The following is a 15,447-nucleotide window of genomic DNA, read 5'->3' as shown; positions in this document are numbered from 1 at the left end:
AGCAGCGGAGACAATGAACAAGTAATGGATGAGGGACACAGAACACACCCAAACGTATGTCAAATGAACATCAGTCTTTAATAAATAAATAAATAAATAAATAAATAAATAAAGTAGGCTGTTGAGTGCTTCTTAAGCATCTCATTCAAAAAAAAAAAAAGTTAGGCCTGTAAAATTGTTTTATTTTTTTCTCCACATTTGTATATGCAATTCCTCTGAACTGCACTATTAACATCTAGAAGTGGTACTAAAATTACATTGTGAAACCTGTTATAATTTTAGAGTCAAACACCTATGAAGTATCTAAGCACAAAAACAGATGCATTTTCAAATCTCACTTCTACCATACTGTGCTCTCACACTTCTGCAGTCAACAACACTGACACACATTAGGGTTTTTTCTGCATTAAGTTCCATAAGTGAAATATTTCACACTAGAATGTCTTGTAACTAATCATCAAACCTACTGCATTTCTTTTTCTTGAAAGACAACATATCAATGTCTAATAGCAATTCACAAATTTTACATTGTCATCATACTTACTCTGCAGAGGCTGGCAAGATACTTATGGGAGAGATATGAGCACTGCAATAAAGAAGAAACAAGTTAGTGTAATGCAAAAAAATCACCACAATAAATAAAAATCTTGAAGACTACAGAAATCAACTTAGAAAATACTAAAACATCTAGTGAAGCCAATAAAAATAAATATATAGGAAAACAAACACTAATTTGCAGCCCCCTTAAGATTTCTCCACCTAAATAAAAAAGAATGCCATCATAAGACAAAGTTGTGGAAGTAGCATCTCAGGTTTCTGTCTCTCAAGAGCCAATACTCAGGATATTATGAAGCTGTAAGCTCTCAGAGGTATGGTCTTTCCCATGGGAAATACTAATCGCTTAGTCTCAAAAGACTTCCTGACACCTTGCTTAAGAATGCAGATTTTAACCTTGCTGCCTAAAGCAAATTCCAAATTACTTTGCTTTCCTCCACTGTTGCAAATTCACTGAGATTTTCCCGTGCCTGTCAGATTGCTGCGTAATTTTATTCTGCAATGTTTAAAAAGGTCGGCAGCATTCTCCAAGGACAATTACATTTCAAGTCCAAGGCAGGTATTCTCGAGAGGTTTTGAGACATGGTATAGCCACTTGTAAAGCACTTAGGCATCTCCCAGCACAAGACACTTCAGTCTAGAATATTAAACCCTTGAGGAAGGAAATAAAAAAAAAAGGAACTAGTAAGTTAACTCAAGCACATGTTCTCCCTCTCCAATTTTCCATTAACATGATCAAAATTCTCTTATTGTAAACGTAATACTTAAGTTTTAGCCAAAGTGATGATAAATATGCTAATGTCAAAATAACATGAAAAACGCACAGGAACTGACAGTGAGTTGCAACTGAAATGTCTCATTCAGGAACACACAAATAGAAACTTCATTTCCACTTGGGATGTAAACAAATGCTTTTCCTTCCTATATCTATACCTAAGCTCAAAAAGCTGAAAAACAATATTTTAATCTACTCTTTAGCATGCAGCAATACTATTGGCAGCCAAAGTAGTTTTTAAAAATGATTTTCATGAATACATTAAGTAAACCCAGAAATATAAAGGAGCAGAGGGATACTGCAGCCTCACTAGAGAAGTGAACAGGTACTTCTGCAAGATGGTTCTAGCTGATGACAGCCCTGCTTGTGCTCAAAAAATCATTTAAAAGTCTCTCTGGTTACCTAAGAATAATATTAATACAGCAAGGAGTATCTTGTTTAGATCTTATCAAGTGTATTAGTAATTTTATATTCACCACTAAAAGTAACATAATTAGATCACCTGAAGCAGACTTGCTGTTTCTTCTTCCTTCAAATAGATGCAACAAGCCATAACGGACTTTCCTTATCAGGTAGTGTTTAATTGAAAGTAGTTATAATATTGGAACATAACGATACCCTTTTTTTTTCTTAGGCATCTTGTAGCTAATAGCGATGTGCAATGTATTTTAACACCATCACAACCAAGCCGGTGCTCACAGAATTTTTAAGTGACACAATTCTGAATCCAGCCCATTTTAAGATTCTGGCGTTTGTTTTTCAGGGCAAGGGGGAGACAATACAGAGCTATTCCAAACACTGTGACAATAAAGTCACCTCTAATGTCCCGTTCCACAACAGACACTGCCACGTAGCTTTGGAAAAACTGAATACCTGTTGTAAAAGCTAGATCTTGTAACCACTAATTTCAAAGGTGCTGCATCACCTGAGTGAGTCTGAATGTAACAGCATTTCTGCCTTCTTTCAAACCCTGAAATAGGGGTAAATATCCTGAGTTGTGTACCTCAGCTTTTGTCACTGATGTATCTGTGATTAGAAGTTCTGCATAGCCCTACTACTTGTGCAAAGTGCTAAAGTCTTCTGATAAACAACTTTTGCTTTGACACTACTTGAAATAGAAAAACAAAGAGACAAAGCTGTCAATAAGATCAGCCCCATGAACAAGATTAGACAGAAGCATGAGCAAGAATCTCAGAGAAAAAATAATGAGATTTCAAAACATGAAAAATGTAATTTTAAGTATCTGGTCTTGATGTTTTTAATGAGTTCTACAAGAGCCGCATTGTAAAAATGCTTGGCTACTTTCAGAAAGTTGTAATTTGTAATTGTATACATTAAAACCAGTTTACTATTCAAACAGGAATTCCTAGGACAAATTGGGGGAAAAAGAGAGAGGCAATCAGAGCACAGAGCACTGCAACACTAGACGTAAAAGAGAGCAAAAAAAAATATCAGTCAAGGACACAAGTACAAACACTATTTATAGGAAACTGATGGCCTGGAATCCTTTTATTCTATCACTTGAGACAATGAGGAACTGTGTCAAGAGTGGGGAGAATCAAGCTCATCTCCAAAGAATCCAAAAGATTCCAGATAGGATTCACAACAAAAATTTTCCATCTCACTGCATAACCTTCAGCCCCCCAGCGGAGGACTGTTCATCAATGCTTTTAGTAAACACCTTCAGATGCATTAGAAGTACTCAGCAAAAGATGTGTACAAGTCAGCAGTATTCCAAAGCCCGAACAATCCTCTTACTACGCAAAGAATATCTTACGTCTTCCACTAATCACTTTAGCAATTAAGCACTTTTTGAAAGAAACGTGTCAATCGCTCCTAGGTGAAAACATTACAACTTCTGAACCGACACACCACAGTTCCAGAGTACTTATTTAAAAGCTGTAATTTATACTGCTACACAGTCTTAATGCAGCATGACACAGCAAGACACACAAAGGTAAACATCTTTGTTTCATAATGCTAACCCACTCCCGAAAATCCCTTTTGCACCTTCTCCCTACCCATAAAAAGTCCCGGTAAATATCCTGAGATAGAAAACGACATTAACTAGATAAAACATTTCAATGTTTCATAAAAACATTCTTGCTAATTTACTGGCTGTATACTAATCCATATTTCTCATTAAAAAGAAAAACAATTGTGACAGTATTTCATTTCATGATATCCCCAAAAGACATTAATCTCATGTCATTTTTAAGTTAAAAAGTCTTATTTTCTATCAAAGCAACGTTTTTCTTTCGTATATTTACCTGTGCAGCAGAACTTTACAAGCCATTCTGATTATTTTTGCTATCCCAAATGAGCACTTCATGTAAAAATGCTTCATTTGAGAAACAGCAAAGTGGGATGGTGGCTGCTGGTTATGCATGCTGCTTGCTCGGCTCCGGTGGCTGCGTGTCAGACAGCACTTCTGGAGTGCTGCACTAAACCCTGCAGTCTAAATAGAAATAGACTGCAACATGAGGTCACTCCTGACAATAAGCTGCCCAATCAACACTTGAAAGCTTTTCGAACATGTTGTTTGCAGATTTTCCAGGATGGAAACAGGGACAAGTATTTGGATGTTAAAGAGAGAGCTAAACAAAAGCAATAATATATTTTCTGGTAATTCAGGCACTTGTTATAGTTGGTTAGCCTTGCTATAGGGAAGTTGTGTTACTTTGAAACTGTTATCTCGTCTCTCTCACTGCCCAAGCTAATTAAGACAAAAAATGGATAATATACCCCACAAGGAGCAAGGAGCTCACTCTTGTCATTGAGTTTATTACAGGGGGATAAAAGCAAACTGCTCACCGAGCTTACTTCCATATCTCACCTTGTATTGCATACGATTCTGAAATGCCCAAAGAACACATCAGGGAGTTTTACTTTAGGCTTGTGGCTGACAATATTTGAGATGAATGTGAAAAGTAAAGCAAATACTATTTGACAAAGAGCTGTGAGGGGGGAAAAAAAATCAGAATACTGACAGATAAGGACTCTAAAGCGATTACTACGACAGCACATCTTAAAGTCAGCTGCAATGCTGAGTCAGTAATTCTTTTCTACAGAGTCAGGAGAGCAAAACTGACAGAGCCATGCTGAAAAGGCTCCTGATAAGAGCGAACGCGGTTCCCTCACATACACAACGTCAGCTCGTGCAAGAAATGCTCCCTGGCTGCGTAACAGACTGAAAGATCACTCAACAGGTTTATTTTAAATATCCTTCACAAACAGTCACTAAATCAAACTGCATTAATGATCGTCCGTATTCTCACCTCACCTCTCACACTCAAAGTCAAAATAGCCCCACGCAGTGCAGGAAGGTCACACAGTTTAGCAAGAACGAGGAGAGAAAAAAAAGTAGTGAGCAAAATTTTAAGTTATAGTTCAGGTAGCTAAATGGAAGGTCATATGCCCTATCAGATGAATCAAAGTCATCCATCAGTAACATGATGGACACAACCTCAGTCTTTTCTTTCTTTCCATAAAGAGACCAAAGATATACAGATCCTTGGTTCTCAAAGCCTGGTAACAGCAAGAGAACTGGTTCAACATGACTCTTACAATTCCTCAAGACTTCCTTCTCTTTCCTTTACAAACTGCTTCAGGCCCTAGGCAAAGACAAGCATCCCAATAAATCCACATTAACATTAGTTTGTTTATTTTTAAAATCAAGGAAATAAAATGCGAAAAAAGCCATTAAAGGAATATAATGAAAAGTTTTACATTTCCAAAAGTATTTACACTATTTACAGTAGTTAGAAGTTTAATAAAGCATACTTCATTCAGCCTGTAATTATTGTTACTTGTAATGTTTAGTGCAATTATTCTAGTTTTACAGTCAAAATCGTCTTTCTTCTTCTATAGTATTCTTCCTTATCCGTCCCCACAAATTATGCAAAATGCCAACCATAATTAATGCCTATTAATTTTTAATTAACCCTAAACATCATGTAAAATTATTTTCTCTTCAGGCTACCGAATTTAAACTTTTATACGTGTTGAGTTTGTCACTACTGCTGCATTTGCACATTCCACAAAGGAACTATAAACAGTAGAATTGCTTAAAAACTTCAACTGGAACAATGAACTTCTGCTGAATTCCAATTTAAGGAAGGTTTTTTGTTTGTTTGAATTCAAGTCAAGCTAAAATTAAGCAGCTGCCTTACTGCCAAGGATATAATTAAAGTATGATTTTAGTTACAAAACAGAAGGATGTTTTTTTCATTATTTTACATTTTACAAATTCCTGCAACGAAGCAGAAGTGTGAAGCAAAGCAACTAAACAGATTTCAACCTGAAATCCATGCCATCTTAAGACCCATCAGTCTTAAGCACTACACCTACTCCCGAATCTCCCTGCATTTGGCTGCTTTTAGTTGCACTTCTTTTACAGATTCCTCCTCACCCTTCCCTACAAGTTGCTACATGCCCATACTGAAATACGTGCTGCGTAAGGGAAAAAGTAAAATTCCATTCATAAAATGTCAACTCTAAGTACAAGTAAAGCAGACCAAAAAAGCCTGTGTACTACAAACAAATAAAATATGAACCTGTGTATTACAAGCAAGTACAAATAAGCTCTCAGACAAGTACAATTTTAAGTTTATGCATCACCTTTAATGAGGATACCTTAATTAAAAGCTCACTCCCACTCTAATACTCCTGCCTGTATTAGACTTTGCAGCTCCCAAACTTGCTCACAGCTCTTTACCAGCACAGCCTATCCAAACACAGCCCTTTCCAGAGTCAGGCTCTTCAGCAGGTAGTACAGGTCTCCCAGCTTCAGCAGTAGTTACACCCATTTAGATAATATGAGACCTTGCCTTTCTATGCATTCTTCTAAAAACCAGTTAAATTAAACCTCAGCTTGTGCATAAGCGTTAGTCATATCACTCATATTGATGTAACACAGAAACATCAACCCTGAGTTAAATTTAGCTAGCAGGGTTTAAATGAACTCAAAAAGAATGCTCAGGTGTTTTACAAATGTATGAAATAGTCAACTTTTACATGTATAACGCTGTATTTGAACAGGGCATCCAGAGTCTTCTTTTCAATTCAAATTAAGAAAATTTTCTGGATCCTCAAATCAAATTTTGTGCAGTTGCATGCAACCCCTTCCATGAAATCTCATTTAACCTCTCAAAACGCCACCTTTAATTTCCTCAAAATTTCCTCTGCATTACTCCTACTGATAGGGCCATTCCAGAACCTTATTCCCCTAAATTCCAAGCTAAAATCGTTAACAGTCACTATTAGCTCTTCACAAACACAGTCCTAGTGGTCATATCTTGATCCCCTTCGACCCTGGTGATTCTTCTTTCCAGAATATTTTCAGAAAGTAATCACACCTACAGAGACTTCATTATAATTGTTTATGAAATATACATGTATTCTGTGTACTACAGTAAAATAAGAAAGCACTTTCATTTAACACTTGACAAAACCGAGCATTAAAAAGAAAAAAACTGTCCTGGATAAACAAAACTTCATGGGTTTAGGAATGAATTAGGGCCGTGTAAGGACACTTATGCCCACTAGCATGTGACAAGAAATAACCCTCATATTTCTTGTTGGAAGGGAATAGAAAGAAAGGGAGTGGTGGAAGGATGGCACAGAAGGGTTTGTATCTACAGAATCTTTTTTATTGTTTTTATTGTATTTATTATATTTATTGTTTAAATACCACTTCACAATTTCACTAAATATGGCCATTTTTCCCCCTTTCTCCAAGTAAATCATCATAGTTAATCCAATCTGACTTCTACAGGCCTTCTACTGAATTTGGGAACAGTTATTTTATTCCACAGTTCACCGCAAGAACTGCACCTACTTTGTAAGCTTTTGAGGTGCATTTCAGTGTCCACAAACAGAAGTCTGACAGCTCCACTCTCACACGCAACAAACTACGTGCCGTATTTTAAACCCAAACTCCAAGACAGAAAAATGTTACCTTGTTGATGCTGTAACACTCCTGGAATCCGAGATACTCTCTGTCATATCTAGATGCACCACAGCTGGCCTTTCAACAGGTTTCTCTGTGCCATCTTCTGGAAGTTCTTCTGACTGCTCAAGCTTTACATCCTCCTCCTCTTCTAAGAGATCATTTATCTGTACAAAGATTTATTCACAGTTAATGGCTGGTAAAGCTCTTTTAAGAGGTCCAAAGAATTGTAAGAACATGAGAGATATAAAAAATCGTATTTATAAAAGGAGAAAATTCTTCAATTTCAGAAATATCAGGAACGCTATGCCTCTTTTATGCAAAACATACACTCTAAAAAAAAAAAAAAAAAAAAAAGCAGCTACATAACCCACTTGAAATGTTAGACAAAAATTAAAGAGAGAAGTACCTTTATGCAGTAAATGAATACAAGCAGAATCAAGAAACATCAAAACCCTGGCTACACGTAAGTCATGTGGCAAAGAACCTTTCTTCCTCTACCCAAAAACAGGGACTGATATTTTCCTCTTATTTGTATGTAAGAAGCATTTTCAAACCCTTTTATGGAAGCCAGTACAGAAATCCAAAAACCCAAACTTTGAAGTAGTAAATGAATATTTATGATGGCAAATGCAAGAGTATTGAGAATTCCTTCTGTGAAGCCATTGTCTATTTTTGTTTCTCAGTTTCCAAATGCAGAGGATGTTTTTACTGAAGCAGCAAAACAAAGTCACTTGAGAAACTAAAACAATATGGTCAAATGACAAATTAATTCAGATGCGTTTTTTTTTTTAAAAAAGCAACTACGTCTAAAGCAAACAGGTAAACACAAAGTGATTTTACTTGTTTCATAAGAATCCCTCTTTGATTACTGACCTCCCAACCCCACATACCCAAAAAAAATCGAAGTATCAGTAACAGTCTACAGAAAACAGGCTTTATAAAATCTGCCATGTGAGTATAAAACAAAAAACACTGAACTAAGAAAACTGAAACTTAAGCAACGTTTAAGATTATAAAGACAACAGAGAAGGGTGTTTTTTTGGTTTGGTTTGTTTGTTTGTTTTTTAAAGGGGTGTGGTATGTTATATTGCACTACATTCAGGAGGAGTGATTTATTTACCCCTGATTTTCTTCTGCAATTGCAAGAGGATGTAGCAGTGAAGCATGTGGAAGCCCACCCACAGTTAGCTTCAAGCAAGGCTGTGTCCTGTATGGACAGGAGCCCTTCTGCACAGCAACACCACCCCAAAACTCCTCACACCAGTCCCGCAGGGAGCAGGACCCAACAGAAGTGCACTGTTGACATCTGGTGGAGACACCATGAAATTATAGGGACACCCTGCCAGACCTCAAAACTCAAAGAAAAAAAAAAAAAAAAACAGCACAAAACAACAACAAAACCCACACAACCACACCACACACACGCACTGTTCGGGAAGCAGTTTTGCCAAAGTATATAATGAATCAGAGATAAGTCAGTAATTTTAAAGCATGACAGCAAAGACCAGCTAACTGTAAAGAACAGTCATCGTAACCTAAGGCAACAGTTCTCAGCCTTGGGTTGCAGAAGTTAAATCCAGCTCAGCTGTATTTAACAGCTTCCTGTATGCAGCAGGACAACGTCAGCTCTCAGTGCCTGAGAGGCTCTTGCTAAGAGTTGAAGGGACATCAAACATTGCAAAGTTGCAGCAATCCACTTGAAGAGCTAGCAGAGCAGACGCTGCTCGATCCAGAACTTGCTGCCCACGCTTGGCAGTCCAGACCAACGGGTGAGATATCTGCTGCAGCAAAGAGGAAGCAACCAGCTGCACTAGTACTTGCCTTACCCGTCTTGCTGGAAGAGGGTTTTGTGGGATAGTCAGGGTTTAAAAACTCAGCATTTCCTATCACCTTACTTAACAACTGAAAGTTACTCATTCTTTTTCCTTTTTTTTCTCTTTAAAGAAAATACGCCATTTTAAGGTAACTGAACAAGAAAAAATTAGGTTTATAGTTTTTCACATTTCTGAGCAAGGGTTTGATCCAGGATTTCATTAACAATCCTGGAACCTGGCTTTGATTAGACGAGCTTCCGTGCATTATCATTTATATGTCTTGTTATAATGCAACATATTTGCCATGCTGAAGAAGGCTGTATCATGACACCACATTTTCATTTCCCTCCTAATAGACTATTTTCAGTATTTTACCCTACAAAGTTAAATTTGTTGCAAAGAAGGCAAAATGGTGATAATGGATACCATCAGTACCACGAACAGGTGAATCTGGCAACCTGGTGCTTGAATACTAAGATGCAGAACATTTATCTTCTACTCAACTTTGTTTCTCTGATTCCAAAACTTTTCCCCACTAATATCAAAGTGTTTTGTAGTCTTAGAATCAGAAACACCACTCCAAAATTTTAGTATAGGGAACCACCACTGATACCATCAATTAAGTGGAGTGTAAGAACCTGCATGTTTCTTTCTACCCATACTACTGACCAAGACCAACAACGGGGGGGAGGGGTTCTGCTTTCACTTAAAAAGTTCTCCATTCCTGAAAGGTAATTAAAAAGCTATACTGTTCATATATAGCACATATATCCATATTGGGTAGGATGTTATTGTTGGTTTAATTCATAAATATTTTCCTATATGGCATAGATACGCTTGCAGAATTGTTGCTTGGAAGGAAGTACATCCATGTTAAGAAAATGCATTTAACGAAATACTAGTTTTTGTCAGTTTGCATGAAACTACCAAAAGACATTAAAAAACTATTGCTATTTATCTTTCATACACATAAATTGATGTGACAGATACTTAAGGGATAAACAATTGCCAATTAAAATGTTCTTACCTGCTCAGTTATTGAGCTTAAATCATTAGTAGATGAAAAATCTTCCTCTTCATTTTCAAAGAATTCATAGTAGTTCTCCAGAAGTCCCGCCATTATTCTGCTAACTATTTCTTGTTCTTTCAGATCCTCCACATCTGTGTAAATGCTAAAGAATTCAACACTGTTTTAGTTTAAAAATCAAAATCCAGCCAATTCACCCCAAAACTCCTGAAAATGGCTTCCATGACTAAGGGCTACACTTCACATTATCCCTATTCCATTCTGAACACATAATTTTAAGCACACCTTCACACTACTGTGTATTATAAATCTTAATACTAGTTTATATTTAGAAGTAGTGAAGTAACATCTATTTAGTCAGTTAACTGTTCATGAGGAATGTTTATAATTTAATTATTTGCCTGTAAAAAGGAAACCCCACTATATACTTGCACTTCAATGGCTTCCTTCCTAAAATGTTTTGCTGAAAAAAAAAAAAATAAAATTAAAAAAAAAAAAAAAAAAAAAAAAAAAAAGAGAAATTGAACCTCGGTGTACACTAATATAACAACCAAATCTGTGGCTTCCAATACAAGCTGTGGTTCAAATCCAAGCAAAAAATTGTAATATGGTGCTGGGGAAAGACACAGAAAGAATGTTGCCCAAAGCAACTGCATACGTGCTGCTGTTACTCAGGGACTAGGAAAGACTCTGGACTACAAATTTACATTGTCAAATGCACATAAAAACACTATATAGACCTTTATAATCAACTTACTGAAAAACATCTGGGCCAAAGACTGCAGCCAAAGAACTTGCTGACCAAATTTCTTCATGATGTGATGCTACATTGGCTAAAAATTTACACAGAAACTTTAACAAACTGTAATTAACAGGTGGAAGCTGCTGCAAGAGGAACCTCAATTTTCTTCCAAATTCATCTTCATTATTATAATCTAGAAAAAAATAAAAATATTTTAATCACAAAATAGAATTTGAAAAAGCATGTATTTCAAATCAATCAACCTTTTGATTTGGGCAACAATTACTTCTCTCTGAAGTACAGGCACTTTGGTCAGCCCACTTAGTGTCAGAAATTGAACTGCATTTGTACAGTCACACTTTCATGCTGTATCTGTCTGGGGTGGGTGGAAGAAATCCTTTCACAGTCACCTTATTATTCAAAGACTGGGTTGGGACAGAGGTTCCATGCTATAGTTTACATGTCACAGACATTGTGTTCCCTTGTCACACCACAATCCCATTTCCAGTCCTGATAAGGTAACACTACAAATCACAGTGCATAGCACTATTAGCTGACAAATGAACAGCCAGCTGCTTTCTGCATTACCAACTTAACAATTCTTTTATTTATCATCTTTTTCAGATGGGAAAAAAAAAAAGTTTACTAGCTGCTCAGTGAACCATGACTTCAGCAATGCAAATCAAAGAAACATATCACTAATGAAATTTCATCCACTGAGAGCTACGTCAGTTTCCCATTACTGCACACAACACATGAACAGAATTTCAAGTTTTAACATGCTTCTCTGGTCGGCAGCTTTCAAAAATTGTTTCCAGCAGAAGACTATTTGGTGCTGTAGAAGAAACACATCAGCGTTCAGCCTCTGCTCACTAGTTAGCCAGGTAACGACTCCATATTCAAAGTTTCAGAACATACGGATTACCATGGGAGGAAACAGAAGCACCATCACACTCACTGCTGGAGACGACCCTCCAGTTCACCACTGACTAGATGTAGCATAAATTCTACCCTGAGCAGGACTAAACATGAACTAATTCAACATAAAATCAAAACAGACAAATGTGATTCTTACTAAGCACAGGCCCAGCAGTAAAGTGCTAGGCAACACTGGAAGATAAGCAAAACTCCTGCAGAGTTCCAACCAGCAAAACCATCCGTTATGTCACAGGGTGTGGAACTCTGACGTCTCCTACCTCTTGAGGTTGCGTTAGTTAAAACATTTGTCTTGCGGCAGTGTGTTAAATAGTCAAATTATGAATCAGCTCTAACATCACAAAACCCAGCAGAGGCCAGGAGACCCACGATAGTGGAAACACATAAACAAGCTGGGAATTGGCAAAGAAAATACTGTAGGAATACAGGTGGGAATTTGAAAGTGCAATGGACAACAGGGTGTTTTTTTTTTCCTCCTAAATTTTAAACTTAATAGTAATCCACAGTGGGAGAGCAAATATGACATGAGTATAGGGCTTGAGCTTCCTTGTCTGGTATATATAAAGCCAACTTGAATCCAGTGCCTTTGACCAGTGGTCCCAGGATTCACAGACAAGCACATAGAATACTTGGAATTTACCCTATTTGGCAGCTTCACAGTCATCCTACCTGTTGGATAAATTGTGTCTTCTAAGGAAACTCAGCGTGGATTCAAAGGCCTGTTTATTTGGGCTTTTGTGCTTAGAAAGGGTAGTGTTTGAATGCCTCCTAGTTCACAGGCTATTACACAGAACAACAAAAAATCTGTATTGCCACTACACATCTAGATTTTATAATGTTTTTTACTCTTAAAAAGGGAAAACACTCCAAGAAAAATAAGTTTTACCTTGAGAAAGTTGCATCAAGTGTGTGTGCAAACTGCCTGGGATAACTGGCTCTGGAAGTTCTTGAAGAAAAAATCTAAGAAGGCTAATAGCTGAGGGTACATCTGCTTCTTTAACCAGGTCCACATCTTCTCCATTATCATATCGTTGCCGAAGCCACTCCACTGTCTCAGCATTCCCATTGACTTGAAAAAGTCCTTCTTGTTCCAGACCCCCTGTGTTAAAAGGAAGTTATAAACTTTTGGATCTAGCATAGATAAAGCTACTGATAATCAGATCCACACAATTCACATACTGAATGACCTTCTTGATCACAGTTCTGCAAGCCCTTTTCCCAGCACACACATTCTTCTGCCCAGCTAACAATACAATAATAAGATAAATATTAGCAGTACCACAAACACAGTTTTCTATAAAGTACTCTACTAAGGTGGTTGGGTCAATGTCTTCTGGAGAACTGGAGTAATCACACTTAACAGAAGGAATAGAGCAAGAAAGCTTTTATCACCAAAGAAAGTACAAAAATCCAAACCGATTTAATAGAAGTAACTTAAAATAAATACTTTTCAAATATCAGCCTATTCTGTAATAGTAATAGATAAGCATATTATTTTAAAACCAGAAAGGTAATACATACCATGTTCCTCAATATAGTCCACTACATGGCGGACTATGAATGGAACCTCATTGTCTGGTTGCCCTTCTTGCTGCAGCTCATCAAGTGGAATTCCAAATATTTTGTTAGCGAGAACAGAGTTGCAGTTACTCAAGGAAGGGGAGGAGCTCTTCCTCATATCTTTTTGCAGCCAAAAATCAAAGCTGTCTTTTCTGTCAAATAAGAGGAATTTTAATTAAAATCATACTTCAGTGCACAGTGTTGAGTGTACCAATCTGTAGCACAATTTGTTTTAACTACCTAATACAAATATCCTCTGCTCTCTCTCAATAAGGGCACTGATTCTGTGAAAAGTTCTATAATGACTCCCAATAGAGCTAACTAGATCAGTAGCTGCTGAGGTGTTCTGTTAAATTCTCAGCAAAGGACTGAAGAGCACATACACAGCAACAAAGGAAATTCAGAAATTTTTAAACGCCATATTGATACTCAAGTAAGTTTTGGGATACTTTTGGAGAGACAGATTCTTCAGTATGCTTTCTGAATGTATTTACCAGTCAGGCTTTGAAAAAATCTAACTCAAATGACACTCCAGAGGAAATGAAACTAGTGGATCACACCAAAACAAAACCTTAATGTTTAGCTACATGAAAGGAAGCAAGTATTTGGTGATACAGAACTGCACTGCAGTCAGTATCTAACAGATTTGGCATTTTCTGTTCTACACAATAAACCTTTCACCACCTGCATCAAATTCAAAACTTTGCTGAACATAAAAACCTTCAAAACAAGTTTCTAGCTGCTAAGTGATAAAATTCTTATCATGCAGAAACTGAAACATTACTTGCAAGTCTTTGCTTGATACAGGATGTAGTTAGATAAAGGTATTACCAAAGGCAGTACAAGTCACTCGGTTAAATTGTTATCCTGTCAAACCAGAAAAATTCTAGCAAAGAAAAAACTGTTCTTTCAAAACAAAAGAAGGAGGTTGGTAGCAAGCAACTTAATGCTTTGCTAATGGATTGATAAATTCTAATAGATTAGAAAGACTGAAACCCATATTTTTTTTTTTTAAATGGGTTAAGTAGTTTAGGAAACTTACCTCAGAGTACTTAAACAGCCGAGTTTGAAAAACGTTTTCTGCGCCAGCTGCCCTCACTGACCAAGCATTCTTTTGTCATTTATGGTTGTTTAAGATTATGGCAAAAGATCAGCCTGTAGTTCCTCATTGAAGAATAGCAGAACTCGATCAGTACTTCAGCAGTTAATCTGAAAATAAGGAAAACATGATTAGGCTGTATGGTTTTCAACAGTTTTAAGCTCAGTCACAAGCCTAAACATCACATTTGAGGCATTCTTCTCATCAAGTCATCAATTTCCTGCCCTGAGCATAATGATCACGTTAGCACATCTTAGAAGGGAGAATGCAAAAAAGCCAATCCCCATTTTTTACTTAGGAGTTAACAAATCTTAAAGCAAAAGTCAGTACGGGACATCTTTGTCTTCATTATGAAATAAAAATTCTGTTATTTTCAGATTTGTTCATTCTTCTTCCTAAGTAGGCTCGATAAGGATGTTTTAAAGTAGCTACCATACTGAAGGTATATCCTTTACAATTTTGTAAAGGATAAAGGATCCCAGGCACTAGTTTAAACACACTACCTTTAAATGTAAGCTTGGCATAAATGAAGTCAACTAAGAAGCAACATACAACGTCAACCAGTTTCCAGATCATCTTTTCTAGAAGGTTGATTATACATCCTAGCTGCCAGTTCAAAGTGCAAAGAATTGTCAGATCCAGATAAAAGGTCACATTCCCTAGAACCTTTTTTTTTTTTTTTTTTAGAACACCTTTTAGACTCCAGATAATCTGAATATTTTCTATGTTCTCAGTTCTCAAGATAGCTGTGAGTCCAAATGATAGCTTTTTTTGTTTTCTGAGCTATTAAAAATTTAGATTGCAGCTTCATGGCACAGTGGAACTGGTCTAACGTCAAAGGGTCATCTCGCTCTTTTTCTCATGTGTTACAGGTTCTATTTAACTGAAGCAACTATAAATGGGTTGGGATAACCAGGCAAAACTAGCTCATGGTGAATACGTATACATACGAAGACAACACACCACCTAAACTAGACAATAAAATG

General features: G+C 36.8%; 1 protein-coding gene across 4 annotated transcripts in view; it reads right to left on the bottom strand.

Annotated features, from left to right (window-relative positions):
- FAM13B (family with sequence similarity 13 member B) overlaps positions 1-15,447 on the bottom strand; it is a 46,569-nt gene that overhangs the window by 21,813 nt on the left and 9,309 nt on the right. For all 4 annotated transcript variants that reach the window (XM_082771542.1, XM_082771539.1, XM_082771541.1 and 1 more), the window contains exons 2-8: positions 14,405-14,571; positions 13,324-13,514; positions 12,689-12,901; positions 10,882-11,059; positions 10,125-10,269; positions 7,290-7,447; positions 545-586 (exon numbers count right to left, since the gene is read on the bottom strand). In XM_082771542.1, coding sequence (XP_082627668.1) covers positions 545-586; positions 7,290-7,447; positions 10,125-10,269; positions 10,882-11,059; positions 12,689-12,901; positions 13,324-13,480 — 893 coding nt within the window. In that variant the 5' untranslated portion in view covers positions 13,481-13,514; positions 14,405-14,571. The remainder of the gene's footprint in view (positions 1-544; positions 587-7,289; positions 7,448-10,124; positions 10,270-10,881; positions 11,060-12,688; positions 12,902-13,323; positions 13,515-14,404; positions 14,572-15,447) is intronic.

This window comes from Aythya marila (genome assembly GCF_965140915.1).
Source record: "Aythya marila genome assembly, chromosome: 14".
Taxonomy (NCBI): domain Eukaryota; kingdom Metazoa; phylum Chordata; class Aves; order Anseriformes; family Anatidae; genus Aythya; species Aythya marila.
Note: the sequence above shows the minus strand (reverse complement) of the source record. Positions and strands in the feature narration are given on the sequence as shown.